The sequence below is a fragment of the Corvus hawaiiensis genome, chromosome 9 (assembly GCF_020740725.1).
Source record: "Corvus hawaiiensis isolate bCorHaw1 chromosome 9, bCorHaw1.pri.cur, whole genome shotgun sequence".
Classification (NCBI taxonomy): domain Eukaryota; kingdom Metazoa; phylum Chordata; class Aves; order Passeriformes; family Corvidae; genus Corvus; species Corvus hawaiiensis.
Window position 1 is genome coordinate 15,748,046 of NC_063221.1, and position 23,595 is coordinate 15,771,640.

Genomic DNA, 23,595 nt, shown 5'->3' on the forward strand with positions numbered 1-23,595 from the left:
GCAGCGCATTGCTGAGTGTGCTGTGGAAGGAGATTTCCACATGGAAAGGCTGTGCTATTTCCTCGGAGCACTTACAGGCCAAGAAAAAAGCCTGTCTGTAAGATCCCATAAACAAACTCTTGTGACATGCCTTATGATGCTGCCTCAGGGAATACATTAAAAACACAGAGCAGACAAGCTCAGAATTGCTGGAACAGCTTGAGATAACCCTTGCCCTTGCTGGTGTGACTGCTCCTGCAGCTAAGCACCCTCTCCCCATTCCCACACTGCTCTGCATCTCTGTGGATCTGTGCTGACAGCCTAAAGGCCAGGACAAGGGATTACCACCACAGAAAAGTTGCATTTCCTCTTGCAAACACAAGTCTCTCAACACAGTACAGGTCATCTGGCAAGCAAGGGGAGAGCTTGACGGTAGTTACACAAAATGATACCAATACAATTGGGAGCAGGAACCTTCTGTACTTGGCAGACAGTTCCTGCAGCAGTAAAAAATAGCTGGAAGGCGGAAGCCCCCAACAGAGCAGTAAATGTCATCACAGCAGTTTCTACAGGTGCTTCCCTGCCCTACATGAACAAGATATGGACAGTGCCTTTGCCCTGGGGATTTATCTGGTGTATTGCACCAAAATGCACTGCAGCACAGAGCCCAGGAACTCAGCAGAAGTACTTTACTTTCCTGTGCTTTCTCAAACCAGTTAAAGCGAACCTTTAGTGCCTCAGCATTCAGCTGCTAAATCAATGTGCTTAGCAGAGAAGGGCAGCTCACTATCCACAGCAGCACAGCCATGTGAGTTCCAGACCTTCAGCAGGAAAAAAAGAGATGATATCAGAAGTAAGAGTTCCTCCCTTTTCAGGTCCTATTATGACATGTAAAATAAAAGGGTGAGGCTGTGCCACTCTTTCAAAAAGATTTCAACCTTTAAAAAAGCAAAGTTTTAGGTTTTATTTGCTCTTACCTAAGCACCAGTTCAGTGGCACAGCTGTTGTTTGTGTAGAGAATCCTGCTAGGGACAAGCTCCTGATACACATGTTAAACATTGTCCTGCCCTGGCTTTTTGGATGGAATGATAAAATATTGCTTAAACCAGGGGTGGGCACTGGCTGTTCCTTGATCTTCCAGCCTTGCTGCTTTGGCTGGAGCAGCACAGGTCACTCAGGTGCTGCAGGAAACCCTTATGGAGCCAGTCCCGGAAGCAGAGCCTGTGCTGGTGTCTCTGCTGGGCAGTGGGGAACACATCATTTGGAGACCTTCCAGCAGTAGCCTCTGGATCAGTGACTGAAACACCCAAGGATACATTCTGGAGACCATCAACGGAAACCTGCTTCCTAAGTTTTGGAGAACCCAAAGACATCCTTCCCAGCTGCCCAAGCCATATGGCCCTGGGCAGCTGCCACCAGTGCTCCAAGGGCTCCAGGCTCTCTCTGGCCAGGCTCCTCACCTCAATCTCACATAACCTTCCTCAAGGGTTAATTTTTCAACAAATTGAAATTATCACGATATTCCTCTAATACAAAATGAAGAAATGCCTTAAAATGCCAGAGTTTTTCACAGATCAGAAAATGTCTTCACTGGGCATAGAAGAATAGAGCACTGAGGACGAGAGAGCTCATAAAATAGTTTTGAGGAAAAATATTATCGGGAAAATGCTCTCTTCATCAGCAAAAAACTCAACAACATATTGTGAGATTTAAATCTTCTCCTGCAATGAGTGCATAAACCCAATTTAATTTCATTTCACTTTTCCTCATTTCCTCCACATTTACATTTCTGGGCATATAAAATTCAAGGAAGTTTGTTTGCACATGTCTAAATACTTAACAGTGTTAAAGCGTTTATAGTTAACTGAAAATATCTGCACAGAATGAAAAAAAAAAAGTTTTAGACCAGGCAGTTATGCAGGCAGAACACATGGAAACCCAGAGCAGGGATGAACACTTACAAAGAGGTCAAACTGCTCATGAATACATGAAATTACCAAGGAACAATATATTGCTTCTCATTTGGAGCTAATGCAGTCTCCTGGAAAAGGGTCAAATGCAGCCTATGCCTTCTGAATGGTAATTCCCCCAGGGTCAACAGAGCTCTAACAGCTTGTATCAAAGCTCAGTTTGGCCCAGCATCTCCAGCAGTAGAGGTGAGTCACATTAATATCACACACATTGTAAAATCTTACTCAAGATCTTGCAACAAGCAACATAATTTTATAGTAAATGGGATTCCAGATATTGACATAATTGCAGTCTAATTGAGACTATTTTTCGTAGAAAAAGATTGAAAATAAATGCTGGAAAATCCCCAAAACTATCAAGCAGCAATTCTGCACTCACCTGTTGAAATAACAAGTAACCACTGCCCCAGCAATCACCATTTGCTGACAGGCAAGAATGAATTCACTAGTCCAGAGAAGGCCAACGAAATGATACCATGCCATGTAGCAAATTCCAGACAGAGCTCTGTATTCTACTTGTCCTCCTGAAGTGGACTCTGCAGTACCTGAAGTTGGGATTACACCATTGTATTATTATAACATGCCAGACAAGGGGGGAAAGGGGAAGGGGGGACAGGGACATAGAAGTACATAGAAGTGCTTCTGTGCACATTCTCTTAACTTCTCTTCAGTAAAGTTACAAAAAAAAAATTCCAATGCTATTTAATTCTGTCCATTCTAACAAAGTTAGAGAGACAACATTTTGTAATTCAAATTGAATTTTGAAAAATAAAATCTCACAAAAAGCAAAAGATTGTGTTTAAATTGGGATTGAGACACAGCTACCAATAAAGAGGAAAGCTATATATTAGTAAAGATTTCTGAGAAGACATTACTCAAGACTTAAGTGACAAATAGTTCAGAAGTAAATTAAATCTTAATTTTCATTATTTAAATTTGAAACAAATTCACAGTTATAAAATGCTTTAGGGTTTGGGATTTTTTTTTTTTTTGTAAGAAGCAGAAGAGAAAGACTGCAGAAAAGTATTAAGGATACATAACATACTGTTGCAACAAAACAAAACAAATATTTTAATTGCAATTACAAATCAGAACCATAGTCATTAGTTTTCTGTTCTCTATACTTTGAAATCTTTGTGCAAAATACAGGCACATAAATGTAGGTTCTCTGGGGGGAAAAAAAAGTAGACATCTGTATGGTAGTATATGCTCCAATGTTAGTACTGTATCCAGGAACATGGACAAATTAAGTTATTCAAGCTAAAAACATTCCTTCCACTTCTGTTACTCACAAAGAATTTATTCCATATTCATAAATGGCTTTTCACAAAAGGTGGGGGCAACTCAGATTCCTCAACAATCAGACCTTTCTTTGTGCCATCCTATTTATGGCACTTGACTCTGAAGGCTAGTCAAGGGATAATGGCATTAGGACCATTTGATCCTAGTAAAAGGTCTCTAGGTTTCTAAGATGCTATTTTTTTTTTTTTTACCAAGCCTTAAGTCTATTAACCTTAAAGAGAAACATGTTCACCAAACAAAACAATCTCTGGAGGTGAGTAGTTTCTTATTCCAACTCCATGAAAGAAGTAACAAAGTGAGACAGAACTGGCTACTCCTGCTAGAACAGCAATAAAACTTAAGCTTTAATACTACATGTATTCATTTGGTGGACTTGGCAGTGTTCGATTTACAGCTGGACTTGATGATGCTAAAGGTTTTTTCCAACCTAAATGATTCTATGAGCGTGTGTTCTCCTCCAGGACAACACACCACCTTCAAGTTCAAAACTGCCACTTATACAAAGCTATCTAGGAAATGGCTCCTTTCTGGCCTGTTTTCTATAGCCACAGAGTTCTTATTCAAGAATAACTAAAAGTAGAAACAGTAAAGATTTGTTTCGGCAATACCATCAGGTTTAGACAAGCTTTTCTTAAGTTTTCAGAACCAAGGTCTATTTGTCTGTAAATTAAGAAAAATATTCATCTACGCCATAGTAACACTGCAACATTATTTTAATGTGCTTTGAAGGATCAAAAAGTGCTACATGGATGCATAAATTCAGACATATGTTCTAGATATTTTCTTTTCCTAGAGGTTAACAATATTGGCGGAACAGGTAAGCTCTCTCCAGTGCTGTAGAGTTGGTCATTCACAGAAATACTGTTGTGCTTCCTATATACTCAAATGTATTTTAAGTCTGTGAAGTGCAAAATATTTGATAGTTTAAAAAATCTACTACTCAGATCTCTTCTTGCAAATTCTCCGTCATTCCTCCCCATCCTGTGCCTCCCTGGTTTTAAGTTTGCAAAAGTAGTGGGTTTTTTTAAGGGAAGTTTTTAGGATATAATCATTTACTTAGGTCATTAAAACAAGTGAGGCACTATATAATTCTGAATTCAAGAGATCTTTCGTTTTCCATATTTCTTCCAGAAACTCTAGACTGCCTTTTTCTGCAGTGCCAAACACGCTCATTATCCATAGCCTACAGCCCTTACTGACAGAACTTAAGCAAACAATTTGTCAGTAAGATACAAGGTGTCCTACCTCTCCATTTGCATGCAAAGCCATTATGCCATTTGGTAGCAGAATTAAGCACATTTTCCACCATACAACCCACCTGAACATTTCTTTTTCCAAAATAGGCTTTTTCAGGCTTTGTTTCTGTAGTGTTGGCATGAAGACTGATAAATGTACATATGGCAAGCTAATTCTGTTTGCTTTTTACCAGCCTAATGAAATAACCACCTGCAGTAACAACAGTAATGGCTTTGTCTTTCCTGGACAACCTTATACTTGTACATGTACACAGTGCTGTGCTCAGCTGCACAGAAATCAGGCAGAGCCACCTGCGAACTCACCTTTGATCACTTTGCTGGTCAGGGATGGTAAACTTTTTTGTTACTTCACAAAAATCTGTTTACCAGTATAAACATCTGTGTCTGATTCCCCGTCTTCTGGGCCTACCAGACATGCATGATTTTGTCAACAGAACTACATGCAATGCTATTTTTCTATATCAGTAGCCCAGATAAACTTTAAAGCTATTCTAGATAACCTGTTGAGAAAAGTATATGCCATTTTCCCCATCACTGTGCCGTGATATATCTGTTCATACAAACTAAACTTTTTCAACAAAGTCCTGAAACACAGTTTAATCTGTCAGCAGAATATTTTTCTCCAACTACACAATCATGAATCTTTCCAGTGTACCATACACTCTTAGTGATAACATTAACAAGTCAGTAAAGAACTGAAGTCCGTACAGCTGAATTACCAAATCTGGAAGCCTTTGATCAGGACAAATGTTGATCTGCTGCCAGTACTTCAAAAGAAGTGATGTTAACAATGCGAACAGGCACAAGTGTTTGCAGCAGAACCCAGGAGAGTTTCCCTACGGGACTCGCAGCTCAGGGCTGCTCTGGCAGCCAGCACAGCAGAGCAGTGAGGCACCAGTCAGCAGTGGGTGCACGCAGTACCTTCAGCTACATTCTGGGACTTCCAGACTTAGGTCAGATGTCCTTACTCGGCAGCTGCTGCTGCAAGGTTTTGCTGATGCCTACAGCAACAGGCTGTTGTAAGAGACAAAAATTCCTGGGAAGTCTAGTCCAGCAATTTCCTTATCACAAACAAAGAGCCACTGACGAGAATACTGAGAGCCTGTTTATCAGTTCCTGTTAACATGAAAATGTGTTGTGCGCCTCCCACTGCTAAGTGAGGAAAGGTTCTGGAATCATACACTGAATCTTAGTGCTTCCTGCAACAGAATTGATTGTGTTATCTTATTTAGTGCTTTTTCATGTAAAGGTATTTACAGCTAAACTACCTGATTGTAATTGGAATGTCAAGGCCCCTGCAGGAAAGATATTTTTATTGCTCATTTTGCTGCTGCACAGCTTCACGTGGCAGTTCTGCTGCACACTTGCCTGTAGGATACAACTTCATTGCACAAAAAAATCACACCACCTTCTCATCCTACATGCACAGTATTTACACCACGTGGACCTCACAGCTCCTGTGTGTTGGAAGGTTGAAAGACATGCTCTGTTGTGCCACATGGCCACATCAGTTCTGCTGTGAAATACCCACAAATTAGGAAACAATAAAACTCAATAACCCTAAGATATATCAGCTTTTCCAAAGAACAGCTGAATTCCATTCTTAGCCAGCTAATGGTTCTTACTGGTGCCACTGCTTGAGCTACCTAAAGTCTCATGAAGTCTTGGCATTTCTCCTAGTTTTCTAGGTCTGGAATTCACTCAGTCTCTGCTGCTGTTACAGATTCTGAATTACCAAGGTACTTAGGCAGGTGCCTACCTTAAAATGCCTAAGTAGTCCCACTGATTTTAATAGGATTATCCATGTGTTTCAAATTAGTCATGTGCGTAAGTACCTTTCAAGTGCAGGCTATAGGTTTCTATAGTTCCCAAGAAGTTAGATTTTTTTCTCACAGTTAACACTGACTTTTGGAGGAGATGTAAATAAGGTGCCTGCATGGTTGCATAATGATCAGGTGCACCACAGCTGAAGAGAGGATCAAGTGCTCCAGAACCGTTAAGATGCAGAGACACCATAAATATTATATAACTAGTGCAGATTCAAGGAAAATGTTAAGAGCAGGTGCAGCACAGCAGCAAGCCAATTTCATTTAAACCATCTCTCTGTATTAGACAAAAAACTAGTGTCTTTGCAAACATTTCATTTTTTCAGCTTTCTTGGTATACTTGCTTTTAAAATACAGCCTACACAGCCCCAGAAAATGTATTTGCGAGACAAAACCATCAAAATTTCAAACTCAAGAAAATCACCACCTGTATTTTACACGCTTAATCCTAGATAGTCAACTATTTGTCCGTGAAGAAAACAAACTGCTCTGTAAGAAAAAGTGTATCTTTGGAGGTCTTCAGAGAAGTACTCTCAAGTGGTGCAAAAAGCCCCCAAACCTCAAAATAAAAAGAAATATCTTCCACTTACAGGACAATTGTAGGAAACTAATAAATAATACAAAGTGCATTATTAACCATACAGTTCTGTATGCATTTATCGTTACAGGATGTGTAAGTACGAGTCATCCTAGAACAGCAGAACAACTCCCAACTTATCTTATGGTGAGCTGCTTTAATAGCCAGCATTTCAGAGGACTCATATTTGGGTCGAAAATTTGAAGTACAACCTAACGGAATATTCTCATTACCAAATCTCGTTTACTGTTCATCATCCAAGTTTTGAATCACAGAACAAATCTGACATAGAGTAAGGGACTGGAAATCCAAACAGCTATCCAGCTAACGCGGACCCCCTGACACCCGCACAGCTCTCCTCAGCCTGAGGGCTGAATCAAACAATCCATTACTCCTTCCGCGGAACCCCGAGGGGCTGCGGCAGCCTTTGTTCCCGTGTTTCTCCGGGAGGAGTTTCCCACCCCGCGGCCATGAGCGGCCGGGCTGCCGTGAGGCACTCCCCGCGGGCTGCGGCGCCCCCTGGCGGGCGCTGCTGCGGGGGTCCCCGGGCCGGGCGCGGGGGGACAGCGGGGGGACAGCGGGGGACAGCGAGGGACAGCGAGGGACAGCGGGGGACAGCGGGGGACAGCGGGGGACAGCGGGGGACAGCGAGGGTCCGACAGCGCGGCAGAAACTGCCGCCACCGACACAGCCGGGACAGACACAGAGCCGAACTCACCCAGCGGCATAAGCGGATACAGAGCGGCATCTTCCATCTGCATTCAGACTGCAGTGTTAACTGAGAAGTGATTTGGGTTATTTATCAAACGCACATACTCTTCTGAACACGAACATGCTTCTAACAGGAAGATCTTATAAGGACTGACATCTACACTAAAAATATCCTGCCACAATACCTCCATCCACACCTATGTTTTACTAGGTTGCTCATATAAGCAATTTATTGGAAATAACCTTCCCTTCTTATGCAAAATCTGAGAAAAGTCAATTCTTTTAAAACTGAAACTTTATCATCACTCTGCTGTGCAGCAAGCTTATGCTGCCCTCTGTACTATATTGTTTGCATCACTTGCTGGAAACATCAGCTAGGGAGAAGACAAAACCTAAAATACCTTTGAGTCAGGAGTTGTGTGCTGCACTATGAATGTAGCAGCAGGTCATAAACTGAATCCTACTCTCCAAGAAGGCAGAGGAAAAAGAAAAAAAGTTGAATGAAAATGCCTAGCAGGAAACAGAATATAACCGATGAAGGAGAATGGCACAACATGGAAAAAGCATAAAAAGCCTCTCAAAAGCAGTTTTCATTGGATTTTACTCCCCTGTGAATATATGTGGAATTTGCTTTTGGATATAATGTGCAAGTCACTATTTTCCTGCAAAGTCTGTAAAAGCATCCATTAAATACCCAAATAATTTCCCATCCTGCCCTTAAAATCAAGCTTCTTCTGTCACGTGAGATAAAATATTTCAACTCTTCTAATGACCGCTGCATTTCCAAAAGCTCTTGAATACAACAGACTCAGCTGGCATTTTCTAAACTTAGATATAACAAGGGCAAGCTTTACATCCTTATGTGTGCATATTAAGTCGGCTGGATTTAACATCAAGGATGTAATATTTCCTCTCATAGTTCTTGTTAATTATACATTTAGAAAATCTGTGTGTTATAATTAATTTTATTGTCCTGTTACTAAATTTACTACAGTTAATGTTTATCTTAAATTGTATCTGATCCAAGCAGGTGCATGAAATGAACAGTTGGTTGATAGCTCAGAAGATGCTCCTTTCTATAAAGCCTGGTCTGAAGCAGTGATAAGGTATCCCACAAGGCCAGTTTCAGAATTACTGCTGTCTGTCTGATCCATACATAGATGCTATAAAGATTTTGCAGAAAAGCTAACAACATCAATATAGAGCTGTGTCCAGCAAACAATGCTGCTTCTGTATTGGGAAAATCTAACTCAAAGGAGTGTGGAGAAGGAATATCCATGACATCTAAAGCAAAGGGCATCAGCTTGACTATTTATTGAGGAACCATTCACAAAGAGACAGCAGGCGAGTCATTTGGCCACGCTAGGTCTGACCCTTTTGCAGGAGAAGCAGGTTATCAGCGGCTTCAAGGAGCCATTCCTGACAGACATGAGCTATTCAGAAAAAAGCAGCAGAAACAGACTTGCAAATCTGGATGACTGGCCAATGAAAGCTGGAGGGAAACAGATCCCAATGTAGCCTAAGCAATGGGTGTGATTCGCAATGCCAGCATGGACTCAGCTTCTTGTGTTAGAAGTGAATTTGGTCTTTTAAAGAGCCAGAATTAACTGAGATGGAAGCAGTTGTGAACTAAGAGGAGTGAGGTACCTGATCCATGGAGGTAGGGAATACAGCCAGCTTTGCCAAATGGGCTCAGCTATGGAAAGGCTGGAGGCTTTCCTGGCCTAGCAGCAAACTGTAAGTCTGTACTAAGGAGTTACTGCAGCCACTGTCTCAAGCGATGGTGGAAACCCAAAATAAAATGGTAACACACAAGCACTTGAAGAATAAGACTGCATTTGGTTTTCCACACAGAAATCACTGCCAAGTTTCAGAAAAGAGAAAACCCATAAACAAGGGTCTCCGTCCACATCAATTCTACATCCGTTTCAACCCAAAGGATAACAATTAGCTCCTAACAGTGGCCCTAGAAATTGAAAGTGAAAAAAATACCAGCCCCCAAATCATAATACTTTTCATGGACAGAGGCTGATGTCTACATGAAGAGTTATCCCCAGAGCTACACAGCATTTAGCTTCACTTCTTTGGGTGATGTTCCAGGGAAGGACAACCTCTCTCTCGGATGGCATGGTGCTGGGCCAAGGGACAGCATCCAAATGACCCTGGTTCAATCTGTGACAGATCTTACAGTTATATCCCTCAGTAATACCATTTCCATACTAAAAATCTGTTCTGCCAAATCTTTCATAGTGCTTGACTTTACACAGAGCACCTCCTCTACAACTGCATGAACCACTGGATTAATCCAAACACTGTTGCACTGGTCCAAGTGATAGCAATTGCCACTGAACTACTGCTCTGAAGCAATGTTCTGCCTTTGTGACAATTTAATATTGTTTAGTTAGAGGAGACAAACATTCTCATTTTGTAACAATTGCACTAAAAGCTGTCTCCTCCTTCCTGTTGCTTTCTTCATTTAAGGTCACCAAACATATACTGTACCCACCACAATCTATTAACAAATAAATGAGAAAGAACAAACTCAAGTCCACATATGGAAGCAAAAGGGAAATGTAGAAGACTCCAACAAGTGGGAAATAAAATAAAGGGAACAAGTAACTCTGCCATGTAACAATGCTAGCCCACATTTTATACACCAACACCAAGAGGTCCCACATGTAAGAAGAGAACTTAGGAAATGGATAGGATTCAGTCAAAAACATGAAAATCATTTACTTACCTGCAGTTCCTAAGCTAAGTAATACAGCAACCCAAAATACCCAGAACACAGTGAGAATCAGAAAGGTCCAGAGTGGTTGGAACAGGAGGAAAGGAATTCTGCCAATGATTTTATCAACAATTCGAAAGAGCTGTACTGCAAACTGAAGCCTCTTTCTTAGTACAAAGATAAGGGAGAGCAGAACAACCTGTTACAGGAAATAAAAAGACAAATTATTGGGGGTTTTACCTCAAGAAAATTATCAGAGTGGTCAAATGTGGGATCAGAGGATACAGACTTCACAAAGACATGACAGCAAAGCAATTTAGATAATCTTACTACACATTGGAAAATCCACCTGAGACACTCCCTATGTTCCCAAAGAGCCTGTGGATTAATATCTCGTTTTCTGCAATAATTGCTGCTGAATTTTTAAACAAAATAGGTTTTGTAAAACTTTAATTCTTCTAATGCAACAGTTTGTTTTGCTTTACAGCAAACGTAAATGTACATTAAACACTACACATTGCTTTCACATACCCTGCATGTCATGAACTTTTAAACTTTCTTTCTACTCAGGTCAGCTTGTCACTGTTCACTTTCACAATGGTAGGAGAACCAGTCCTTTCCTGTAGTCCACAACAAAACTAGTTTGAGAGCTATGTATGTATGGAAGCAAAGCAGACATAAAATGAAAACTTATCTAAATAAATTATTGTCTTCCCAAAGTAAGAAACCAACCCTCCAATAACAAAACCCTGAGTCAAAAACCCCACAATAACCCCAGTTCTTTGTACGTGACAAGGAACTATGAACAGCAGTTAAAAGGGAGGTTGGAATATATAGAACAATAAATACAACCAGTGGCAGTTGCTTCACTAGTTTTTTTGCCTGCTCTAGAAAGAGGCTACCAGCTCTGAAGAGAAGCATAACCTGCAGCAGTGGATGTTCCCACAGTTCTGCAAACAACAGTCAGTTGTACTGGAACACACATGCATTCAAAGAAACTTTTTCTTACCTCTTTAGCATCAGCAGATGTAAAAAGGTCACGACTTATGGAGGATATAAAAAAATTATCTGTGACACATTAATATTTGTCACTGTAAACTGTCAGACTGTTCATATCTGGCAAATTCCATATAGATCTTACTCATCTCTAAGAAAACAGGACAATCACTTTGACAAATGTCTCATGAAGCACAAATTGACTGTACCCTCAAATTGAGCAGTGGCTCCTTTAACATTGCAACATCAGAGTGAAAAAATCACTTAAGAAGTTGCAAGCGGCACTCAGATTTTCTGTTGTAAAACAAGATCAGTGAGAGAAAACCAGAATTTGACCCCAGAACTTGAGGTCTAGACAATGCTGCCTGTGTTTCACTGCCCCTTTTATTGTCTAAAAGAGCTGCCACCCCTTTCTCCTACTGACAGGGCGGGATGAATCCACAGATCTCCTGTCCATACTCAGCCAAAACCCCTGTGTTTGTTCAACATGATTGTCCAGTGAGCTGATGCAGAACAAAATGGGGATGGAAAAAAATTCTTGCATTTTTACACCAACAACATTAACACTGTTTGCACAGGTTTGAAGTGTGGCAGGGCTGACAAACAAGTTTCACAATGAAGTTACAAAGTTATTTTTGTCATTTTGATGGGGGGGCCTAAAAATCTAGTTGGAACTAGATTTTTCGGAATCTTTAGGGTCCCTTCCAACCCAAACCATTCTATGATTTTATGATTATATTTAAATGCATGTAAGAAGATCTCAGATTTTATTCTCATTTTCCAATGTGAATAGAATTAGGAATTATTTTTACTGTTGCAGAACCACTGTAGGTCAAGTGTTCAAGTTACGGCCTCTGCCATTGCTTAGGGCAAAATATTACTTACAGTAACTATTGTTGAGAAGATGGCATATCCAAGTAGGAACTTTACGTTTTCCTTTTCTGTTTCCAGTTCAGTGCTGGGATCATTCCTATAGTCATAATGGAGCCACCAGAGAACACCTGAGATGACTGAGCAGACCAGAGCAGCATGAGGGTGGGCAGTGCATGCTGTTGCTGGCAGGCTGATGCCTGCCTGGCCTCCCTCCCCAGTCTCCCGCCCTCCCCGCTAACCCACACGTGGCTCAGGAATACTGCCAATTAGCAAAGTGAGGCACTGGATCAGTGATCACAGAGAAAGTTCCAATAGTCAGACTGAGGTAAAACCACAACAGAATGTTTGGATTTCTTGCAGTTATTCTAAGGCTCAGGCATGTAATTTTATTGTGGAGATACAAAGCTAAATTTAACGGCATGACAAGCTTTAGCCAGACACATTCCTATGGTTGTCCCTTTCTAAAGCAGGCAGTATAAGAGCTCACTAAACATTCTTTGAAACAGTAGCATTTTCATAACTGCATTCATCTGCCAAAAGAAATGTTTTTTCTAGGCATCTATAAAAACAATAAACATCACCCTCATCCTAACACTCAGCAGCTGGAACAGCACAGCCAGACCTTGGCAGCAAAAGGCAAGCAGGCCTCAGTTTGGAAATGACTATGGTAAGCTGAAGGTTACTGAGGATGGCCATGAAAAAAAGGATAACTGTTTGTTCAGCTGCTAATCCTTCAGTTCAGTGAAACAGTAAATATACTTACACAACAAACCAAAAACAACCAGTGCAATCAGAGTATGGATGAGGAGGGTCTGAATGAATCTGAAGGCTAAAACCAGTATCAAAGAGAAGGCTGAAAAATACATGTAGTAAGTTTGAGTGTTACAACCTTTTGATTTTAAATATAAATTTAAGGTTCTTGTAGAATTTTGGCTTTTATTTTTAAACAGTAGTCTCAAAATCAACAGCATTTAGTAAAGTTGGCAACCTTCTTAACATTTAAAGCACCCAGTTACCTGTAACTTAAATAACAAGGAACCTATAGCTGATATATTTCACCACAGGAATTACTAGCTTTTTAAATAACATTTTATACAAGATTTAAGTTCAAGTGCTCATGCTGATGTCCTTTTTTTTATCAACAATTTCTTACAGTCCCCTAAAATGAGGTATAGAACCATGTAATGAAACACAGAATCTGGTAATTCAGAGGTCTGCATTTCACCAGTCTATTAAACACCTCCTCATAAAACCTGACCACTCTTTCTTAAAAATAAAGAAAATATTAAAATATGCCCCGAGAATATAAAAAAAAATCCACTTTTGAAATAAACATATAGACTTATAAGAAACATTTTAACCTTTTAATTGAATATCATTATTCACTTTTTACTTATAACCTTACCTAGTGCAAGGACACTCAGTCCTATCACAGTATCTCTTCCTGCCAATATTCCACTCAGAATTCGGTGAAAAACATCCATTTCATTAACCATACTTATTAAGACAGATGCATACTTGGAATAGCATTCAGGATTTTGTGGAACACATCGATTAAATAATGGAAAAGATTTACTGAAAGGTTAAAAACAAAAGCAGTAAAAAATATTAATTACTGGACAAACAGTTTAAAATCCACAGAGATCCATCCTGCCATTCTCCACACAGAGCATTCTGTTATAAAGGGTAGTTTTATCTATCAACTGCAAAATAAACTCCTAATGGTGCCATGCCTGTTTCACTATACCAGAACAGATCCATTCAAGATCAGCCTGGGGAAAAAGTTTAACAACTCTCTCATTAACTACTATCACCATCAGCACACAGCTCCTATTCCCATTCTAGTCAGGCTCCATCTGCTTTGCTCCCATGTGTTTATGTAAAAAAGAAGTTCATGCTAACATAGCTGTAACCTATGCTGTTGTAGATAATTCTAGATCACAAACAGTTTGCATTGTTTTTATGATATTTAAGCTTTCTAAAAGCCACACCAGAACAATGTGTGCAAGGTACAATTAATGGCACCAAATATTTACACAAAATTATTTGGCACTCTCAGCCAAGCTTCTTGCATATATTTATTGTCCCACTTTGGCAGTGCTGCACTACAACAGTCAAAGGCATATTCTTACCTGAAAAGGAGAGGTTTTGTCATCAACAGTTAAAAATTCCTCTAACTAGCTTTGCTTCTACTATGAAATATTACTGTGCAAGATGAATAACTTTGCTAAGTTCCTTGATAACCAGAAAAAAAGCCTAGAAAGTTGAGGAAATAAGTGAAACATGCCATAGTTTTTCATCAATTTACATGCTGTCCCTTGATCCACTGTATGTAACGTTTTTATGTGTCTCCTACTCTCTTCTGTTCACCCTGCTCTTCCATTTTCTCCTGTTCAGACCAGATGACTTAGCTCTGCAGAGAGATTCCAATTCTCTGCTGAATTTTCATGACATAGTGGAACTTAAAATTATGGGTTTAAGAATTTTGACTCACAAATGCCAGATTATAAAGACAGCAATATCCACAGATCCGTGCTTCAAGCCAGCTGGCTATAAAGTTATTCTGATGGAAATTTCTGGGCTCAGGGTAAGAAGCAAAGCCCCAGATAACATCCTTGGAATTGAGGGAGAGAGCAAAAGTCTGTGCAGGAGGGAAGTTGTTCCTCATATGGAGTGCTTTTTTCCTAATTTGGAGAGGGAAAACTCTAGTCTAAAGGGTAGAAGAATGAAGGGAATGCAGTCCTTGTTTATTCTGTGGGACAGGACACTGGCATGTTCACAGTCACAAAAAAGAACTCTTAAGGATACGCAGACAAAAATAAATAAACAAAACAAAACCATCCTGACTGTGAACTATCAAGCCAAACACAAAATGTGAGGAAGTAACAATCCATAAGAAGCTGTTCAGACTCAGGGATATTATAAAATACCCAGTAATTCTTACCTTGGTGGAACTGGCAGTGTGGGACAGAGCTGAGCTGCCTTTGGATTTAGTGTGTAATTGGAAACATTCAGGTTGTAAATGCAAAGAAAAGAACCTAAAAAGTAAAAAAAGAAAAAAGTAACTGAAGATTAGTAAAAATTTGAGAGAAAAACACATTAAGAACTAAGTTTTGTTTGCACTTCTGGTTTGATCCCTTAGCAGGCCATTGTCATCCCTGATATCCCAGTGAGAATGCAAGTAACAAATTAGGTAGTTGAGTAAATCGAAGGCAAGCTCTGCAGAACCCTTTGCCTTTTCGATTTAACTACACTTATCTTCCAGGCAGGCACACTGTTTGTTCCACAGTGCCATGCTTGGCTATTAATCCTTGCTCATAAGGATAAGAGAAAAACGTAAAACGGGGGAAGCCACAATAGATCTAGACCATCATGAGTTAGAAGAGAATATATATGTATGCAGAAACCTAACTTGCGCTGGGATGTTGGTGAAATATTACCAGGTACTCTGCTAATAATACTCTGCTCCATTATACAGCGCTTCTGGGAAAGAAAGTCTGGATACATCCAAGCCATTCAAAATGCAAGACTTCTCTCTGTTTTGACATAAACATGTAAGCAGCTGCAGCTGGAATTTGATACAATTATGTTTAGTTAGACTGAAAATACTTGTATAATACCACAGGTTTTTACACCTTTCTGTACATACCAAATGATGTCAAACTACCTCGAAATTAAATGGAAACAAATATTGTCAATTTAAATAGCAATCCCTGCCAAGCAAAACATCAAAACAAAAAAAAGAATGGGATACTGACCTCTAACAAAAATGGCCTTTAACATTCATATGGTCTGAAGTTTCTACAAACTCCATGAAATAAGGCTTAGGCTACAGATTATTTTATTTACATGTTGGACATGAATAAACTGGAGTCTCTTTCACACAACAGCTACTTCTGATAGCATTTTCATCTTGAACACCAGAATCAAATAAAATTTCTAGGTGTGTCCTGGTTTTGCTGGGAAGTGAGAGGCTGTGTGGTACTTAGGTGCAACAAAAATGGAATAGCAAAACTACAACAAAATGGAATACCAAACATTGGGATCTGATGTCTAGAGGGATAAAAACACTTGTGTCTTCCTGGAATTAGTAATTCCACCATAATTTTAATTAAATTTAAAGGAACCAATTGGACAAGTTTCTCAAACAGCATATGAACTCTGGTCACTTACTGGCACCCCTGCCAAACTTCACTAGTTCATTCTCAGAAGTCAGTTTTCTGCTACATAACCTCAGCACTGTGCAGGAATTGATCAACAACTTTCTAATTAGCATAAGAGAGCTAGAAACTATGGCTTTGAAATAAAGCAGAAACAAGACATTTTATTTTCCCTTACCATGAACTGTTCAGGAAATTAATGGTAAGGTATGACTCCCTAGTGTAAGAAACATAAAAAACAAAGTGGAAGCTGCTCAACTGTTCTACAGATACACTAAGATACTCATATTCCCTGTGGCACACCATTATTCCTTGCAAAACTCTGGAGATCTTCCAAAGAGTTGAGCTGCTCTTGTGGACAACTTGACACGCACAAGGAAAGTGAACTGATTCTGAGGCTTTGTATTTCCAGGCTGCATGAGTTCAGAAAGAACACATACCTAGAAAGAAAAAAAGATCCTCTTCTCAAAAACAAGCTTTCTTGGTTTGCTGTAAGTTTTAATTCTGAACCTTCTTTCCATCTTTTTAAAGTGCTACAAAGCAAATGAAACTTTTTCAGAAGGAGTCAGTAGAATGACTGGGAACTGCAGCCTGCAACTTCCTTAAGTACAAAGATTTGCCATATAGAATGACTGCCTGTTTGGTTGAAGTCCCATTTAAGACCCTCTTTAAGAAGGCAGTTGCATAAAGCGTAACAATGCAGCACATTTTCAAATTCTGTTTTAACTTTTTAATTTCACTCCTCTTTTGCACTACTCCCACCTTTGTTGCCTTTCAATACAATGATGTATAGATACACAGATGTATATGACTGACAACTAGAAGATATGCATTTTACTAACTTCTCAAACATTTGATTTATTTAGACATTATCTGATGTACTTACTTTTTATTAGTCATGTCCAATCCAGAAAGATTTGCTCCTTCTACAGGAGTGTTCTTCCGACCACATATGTTCCCAAAGCTGTCATATCCAAGCACAAGTCTTTCTGCAGCACCAGCCACCACAGCATAGCCACTTATAAACATCTGTTAAAATATTTTTTTAATGTGAAAGCCTGCTACGATAGCTTTTTCTTCCCATTTAATAAATATTCCTTTTAAGTCATACATTTTTGTCTTGCAGTTGCAAACAGTTAAATCTAAAATTTACCCCTCTGCACAAGGCCAGAGCAAGTCATATGGACAAGTTTAGCCCTATTGCTTCCTTAGAGCTTTCCTTCATCTATTGTTGAAAGTATAAAAAATAAGCAGAATAACACAGGAAAAGAAAGATAGAGGTCCTGATTAAAATAAAAGCATTAGTAAGATGCTGAACACTGTCCCTAGCGAAGTTCATGTGTGTCACTAGGCAAGATCACTCAAATGGTGATTTTTCATGCACTCACTGCATCTCATTTTACAGGGTGACCTTCAAGACTCACCTGGGCAATAGATCTGCTGCCATAATGGGTCTTTGAAGCTGCTAGTGAATTTAATCAGAGGTATTTTTAAACACCAAGTATAATTAATATGAAGATTACCTGAAATTTCGGAAGGAGCACTCCTTAACACATGTGAAAAACCTGGAGAAAGCTACACCGCACACTTAGGTGACACTGCCCTGACCTTTTAGTTGTTCTGCTGTCAGATCAAAGTTCCAGTAGATCATCTTCCTGTAAACCCCAGAGGCTGCTAAGTACCTCTGCTGGCCAAGTAGCAGCAATCCTTAGTCAAAATAAAACACCTTGTCTAGGAATGCAGCTTAAACCCTCCTGTACCTCGTGAGAGCCAAAATAACCCTTGGAAAGTACCTTTGCAAGTGCCAAGAAGCAGCAATTCTTCTCTGAAACTGGTGAAGTCCTGAGTACTACTTTACCCAAAGGCTTGTCTCCACAGCACTCCAGCTATTGAAGAACTCAGTGACCCAATCTTCTCCTCTTTCCCATGAGGTGCAAGTCCCATTTCACATCCACCAAGGACAATCACTAGGCTCTGTGGCTATGCGCCAGCTGCTGGCAGCAGCAAAATTTCTCAGTCCCACATTAACCACTACTACTTTGAATGGATATGGCTGAATATTGGCTGTGCTTGAGACAGATTGCACATGTCAGATCCAGCACAACTGTTTTCTTACTTAAGCTTTAGAGCCTTTATTTGTTTTTCTACTTTTAATGCTTGTGACTAAAGATTGGATCTGGGCAAAAACACATCTCAATACACAAATGTGTACATACGTGCTTCTTTAGTCCTCATTTTTGCTTATAGTAGACTCTTATTTTGCAGTCTTAACCAGTTCAGTAATTTTTAAAAATTATGATGGCATGTTAATGCTGTCTCAATATGGACATCTTTGTAAAGACTCCTCAATTCAAGCTGACATACTACTTGTGGATGTGATTTGCTACAATAACAAAATATTTCCAGATCCAGTTTGTTTACAGAACAAGTATTTGTTAATAATTAAAATGGTCTCAGAAGGCAAGAAATGAGCTGGAACTATAACTCAAATGAAACAGGCTTTCAGAAAAATTCTGGCATTCTTTCTAAAGGTGGGTATTACAGGTCCACTGTGTAGGTGATTCTTTTTGTTTTAAGTGCAGAATCCTGGATACAAGCCATAAATATTGTTAAGTAACAGAGTAATAGTTGCAGGGGTATATCTATATATGGCTGTGATACCCATTTCCACAGAGCTATTAATGTGATTTCAATTTTTTTCACTATGTGAACAAATTAGAGTTACTACATTTTCTTGAATGTTTTAAAAATAAGATCAAACACAAGAAAACTGATACATGTATGCAAAAAGCTATTTCACAGAAACTGAGCAATAAAAACAGTGAGAGAAACCAAACAAAAATCCTAAATCCTTACCATTTGACAGGTTTCATTTGTGGCATTCCCTCCACTGATCAAAGCACTAAACATTAGACAGCAGGTAAAAAACAAAAGTTCACCATACATTCATGCAGTATTCAAAATCTGTAGGTAATATTCTGCATTAGCTTCCATTTAAAAAGTTACTATGCATGGAATTAAAAAGTGTATTTATGGGAATCCTGAGTAGACACAGACATATCATAAAAAACCCTATCCACACTTCAGAAAGACAAAGCCTGTTCCCAAAAGCTTGCACACTGTTGTAAGCACGGGACAGATAGTGACTTAATGTAGCATCAGATGGACACACGTTGCAAGATATTAAAGCCACAATGAGTAAGTAGAATAAAGAGCCCAGTCCGAGCCAGGACTGATTTACAAAAAAGCGAATTCTACATAACCCAGCCCTTTGTATACATGGTATCTGAAGCACGCGGGCAGAACTCAGAAGTGCGACAGACATACACACGTCCCTGGGCAATCCCACTAACACTGGATCTGATTTTTCCTTCCAGGAAAAAACCAACCAAACAAGCGTGCTTACCAAGCCAGCCCAGAAAAGACAGAAGAGGAGCAGCCAGAGAGTGTCTGTGCACTTTCTGTAAGCGACTGGTCTCCATTCCTGTCGTTCAGAAATACTGTCTCCAGAGTCCTAAACAGAAAACAACAGAATAAACTTCCTGTGAAATTAAATCAAGTTCCAAACTGCGGAGATTTCAGTAAGCGCGTAACTTGGCACTCTCAATGCCGAACACCTGGCAGCTCTCTGCCGCAGCGAGGTGCGCTGCTCCCCCGCACGCCCCGCTCTCTCTGCCCGCCCCCGCCGGTGTCCCGGGCACGCTCCGGCCCGGAGCTCACCTGCCGCCGGCCCCCGTTCCGCTCCATGGCCGCGCTCGCCGGGCCGGGCCGGGCCGGGCCGTGCTCCGCGGGGGCGGCGGGCGGGACCGGGGCGCAGCCGCCTCGGCGGGGCGACGCTGCCGGGGCTCGGCTCCAGCGCCGCGGGGCCGGGCCGGGCGGAGCGCCCCGGCCGGGCGGTGGCACCGCCAGCAGCTCCGCCCGCCGCGGCGGCCGCCGTGCCCCGGAGCGGCGGGGCAGCTGCGCCGGCGGCAGGGAGCGGCACTGCTGCCCCGGGGCGCTTCACGCCCGCAGCCCGGCTCCCGGGAGAGGCGCTCGGGGCCCGCAGCGCTCGGGGCCGGCCATCGCCCCGCGCTCTCGGGGGCCGCCGGCAGCTCCTCCACAGCCTCAGGTTTATACAGGGCCCCCGGCCAGGGTGGCAGGTTTATGTTTCACCCTTCATGAGCTTATATCTGGGAGTAACTGAAGGTTTGTTACTGCCAGCACAAAATGGGGGCTGTTCCTACCTGTAAAGCCCTTTGATGCTGATAGCCGTTTGGCTGTTCTGGCTGCATTATCGATACGCAGTCAGTCATAGGTCCTTTTCAGCTTCTCTTTGGTTGTTGTTTGTACAGTTACATCACGCTGACGTGCTGTTTTAGGCGATACATACCTCTCGTCTAGGTTCATAGGAATTTTGCATGCAGGAATAGCCTGCAATAACAGGAATAACACTAAATTAGGTCAATCCTTGTAACTCAGATGACCAAGGAATGCAGGAATTATCAGCCACTTTTAATAACATGTTTTCTCTGTGCTGTCCCTGTTGCCTTTTTAATTTTATGTTCACTAAATTCAGCTCAATAATTTAGAGAAAATTACAAATTGAAAGGATATTAAAAGAATGGTTTTGTTCTTTTCCTGACAGTCAGTGGAACAAATAAATGTCCTCTTTAAGAAGTAACACAACATCTGCAACTGCAATAAAATTTAATTAAATGAAAGGTGTTTTGCAAAACTGTTTAAGAATCGGTCCATCTTGTATAGGAGACACAGCACTAGGCTAGCCTTGTCTAGAGAAGAAAAGCAAAACAAACCCAACATATTCCAGTTCTCTGGAGAAAGTGCAGCATAAAGCCTTGGTGACAAACGTAGGTAAATAGGTAATATCAGAAACAGATTTTAAAAAAAAGGAATTCATCTCTGCCCCAGAGCATTTCAGAGTCCTTCTAAGCTGACTGGAAATAACTACATTTTTCCAAAAGTTTAAGTTATACAATATCTCCAAAATTAACATTCTTACTGTTTTGACAGAACTTGGTACAATTCTGATTTAAATTCACACACACACACACACACATACACACCTTCCCAAGAAGAGGTTCTGAAGAAACACAGCAAGAAAGATTTCTAAAAACTCTATGTCTTACAAAGGATTTATTAAACTGTTTAGTTCCCACCCAGCTCATAGTTCTTGTCTTTATCAGCATTCTGTCTTTTAATGCTCATTATCCATCAATTCTTTGGGAGTTTTCATAATCTGGGTGAAAATTAGAATAAAATTCTAAAACTGAAAGGGTAGTTTTTTGCTTATAAAACCTTAACAGAGAAAATAGCTTTTCCTTCACTTTGTGCTATTGCGCTTTAAAAATATGTGGAAAAAGCCATTTTGCCTTGAAATACAAATGTGAAATTTCACATGAAACATAACCTTTTTTTTATAAGAGAAGTTCAATTCTTTTATTATATTAAGAAAAATAACCAGAATTATTAATAACCTTTAACCTAGACACAAAGAGTTTTCTGAGACAGAATCATTATCTGATTAAGAAAAATCATCTTGAACAACAATACCAGTGATGAAGGCCTATATTAGAATCTGATGACTTGCTGTCACCACATGCTAATATTTTGCTGTTGATCTGGCACTTTTTGAATGATCCTCCTTAAGATTTGTGTTACATTCTTACTGTGAACAGAGGAAAACAGCAAGTGGAACAAATGTTTTTTAATAAACTCCAGAATCCAAGTAACCAAAGTTCATGTAAAAACACTGAAATCAGCAGTAGAGGCCTGCTTGTACTGAGCAGTATCAATCATAATTATTTCATTTCTTCAGCAAGCCTAGCAGAAATTATCTTAGAAATACTAGAAAATAACTCAAGATTAGAATAGGATTTTTTTTAAAAGAAATTTAAATGAAATATTTTAACTGTAGTACTTTTTTTCCCTGAATTTCAAACATGATCAAATAAAACATTTATTCTACTTAGTAGCAGCTGAGTACTTTTATCATGTGTCAGTAGGTGGGGCTCGGTTCCCAGTTTCGAGCTCCAGCTCAGCACTTGGGATGAATGCACAGAGCCTCGCACCATGGTGAGCCAGTATTCACAAACGAGGATCCACATGCTACAGCTGAAGAAAATACCAGGAAGCAAGGCTGAGATCGGACCAAAGGATTTAAACATCCACATCCAAAGTGCAATACCAAAAACTCTCGCTTGTTATTTGTCCAATCCTGCCCAAAATTGCCCAAAAGATCAAGTTTGAATTTTCTGTCCTACCGCTTTGAGAGGATAGAGCCTGGTTCTGCAGCTGAGTCATTCGACCATTCGGTGAGGAGCAGGGAATCTTAGAAGTGACATTTTGTAGTGTTGAAATAGAAATGAGATGAAAATGAATTCTGGAAAAAGAGTATTATTAGAGAACTTTTCCTTTTATGTGAGCACTAATGACTTGGCCAGAGAGGTGTCCACCGGCTTGTGCTCTCTCTCTGGTGAGAAGCCTATATTGGAGCCTTTGGTTTCAGTCCCCTGGTCTACATGCACAAGATGCCAACTTTATAATACAAATATCTTCATTTCAATCTTGTATCCAGCTACAGCCACTTCCATGGGAGATTAGTATGATGAGGCTCCACATTCACTTATAAATCTTCGCTGATCTTTCAAGTACGTAATGTTTCTTGTAAAGGAAAAGAAAATATTTACAATCTTGGAGTACCCAGGAACTCACAGTGATTTATTTGTGTTTTAAGACATTAACCATTCAACCTGCTTGGTGTGTTGCAGTGGGGGAACCACAACAAGGGAGATTAACACTTACGCTTCCAAGACTAGTAGTTTTTAAAGGATATTTTTCATGTTAACCATCTTCAGACATGTTTATCAGCATCAGCAAGAGAGATGAGCAGCAGTGTAACTTCATGGGCATTTTTCGACTCTTTGTTTTTCATGAAGTCACACAGAATATACAGAAAAAATCAAATAAGAAATTAAGCTTCCTGACTCCACGGCTCTCCAAGCTTCCTGACTCCAAGCTTTAATCAAAAAGTTCTTATTTCTTATGAGTGTAGTGTTTATTCACTGAGAATGAATCCTGGTGCTGTCTGCACTTAGGGCTCAACTTTCTTACCAAGAAACCTACCTGGTTAAAACTGGAGTAGGAATGTGGATTGGGAGAGGAAGATGCTAAATGAAAACATGACAGTTCCCTGCTAGACTGGTTAAGTGAGATGACTA

The 23,595-nt window shown here is 40.2% G+C and overlaps 1 protein-coding gene across 8 annotated transcripts in view; it reads right to left on the bottom strand.

Moving 5' to 3' along the window:
• The window catches only part of SLC44A3 (solute carrier family 44 member 3), a 40,566-nt gene extending 19,796 nt beyond the window's left edge, over positions 1-20,770 (bottom strand). For 2 of the 8 annotated variants that reach the window (XM_048313585.1, XM_048313583.1), the window contains exons 1-10: positions 20,602-20,767; positions 19,785-19,892; positions 17,265-17,407; positions 16,682-16,818; positions 15,163-15,256; positions 13,624-13,793; positions 12,982-13,071; positions 12,231-12,355; positions 10,362-10,548; positions 2,329-2,494 (exon numbers count right to left, since the gene is read on the bottom strand). In XM_048313585.1, the coding sequence (XP_048169542.1) occupies positions 2,329-2,494; positions 10,362-10,548; positions 12,231-12,355; positions 12,982-13,071; positions 13,624-13,793; positions 15,163-15,256; positions 16,682-16,818; positions 17,265-17,407; positions 19,785-19,892; positions 20,602-20,670 (1,289 nt within the window). In that variant the 5' untranslated portion in view covers positions 20,671-20,767. Of the gene's footprint in view, positions 1-2,328; positions 2,495-10,361; positions 10,549-12,230; positions 12,356-12,981; positions 13,072-13,623; positions 13,794-15,162; positions 15,257-16,681; positions 16,819-17,264; positions 17,408-19,234; positions 19,281-19,784; positions 19,893-20,098; positions 20,208-20,601 lie in introns of those variants that run through there. The other 6 variants (XM_048313582.1, XR_007205551.1, XM_048313581.1 and 3 more) reach the window with 6 other exon arrangements.
• Positions 20,771-23,595: the final 2,825 nt, after the last annotated feature.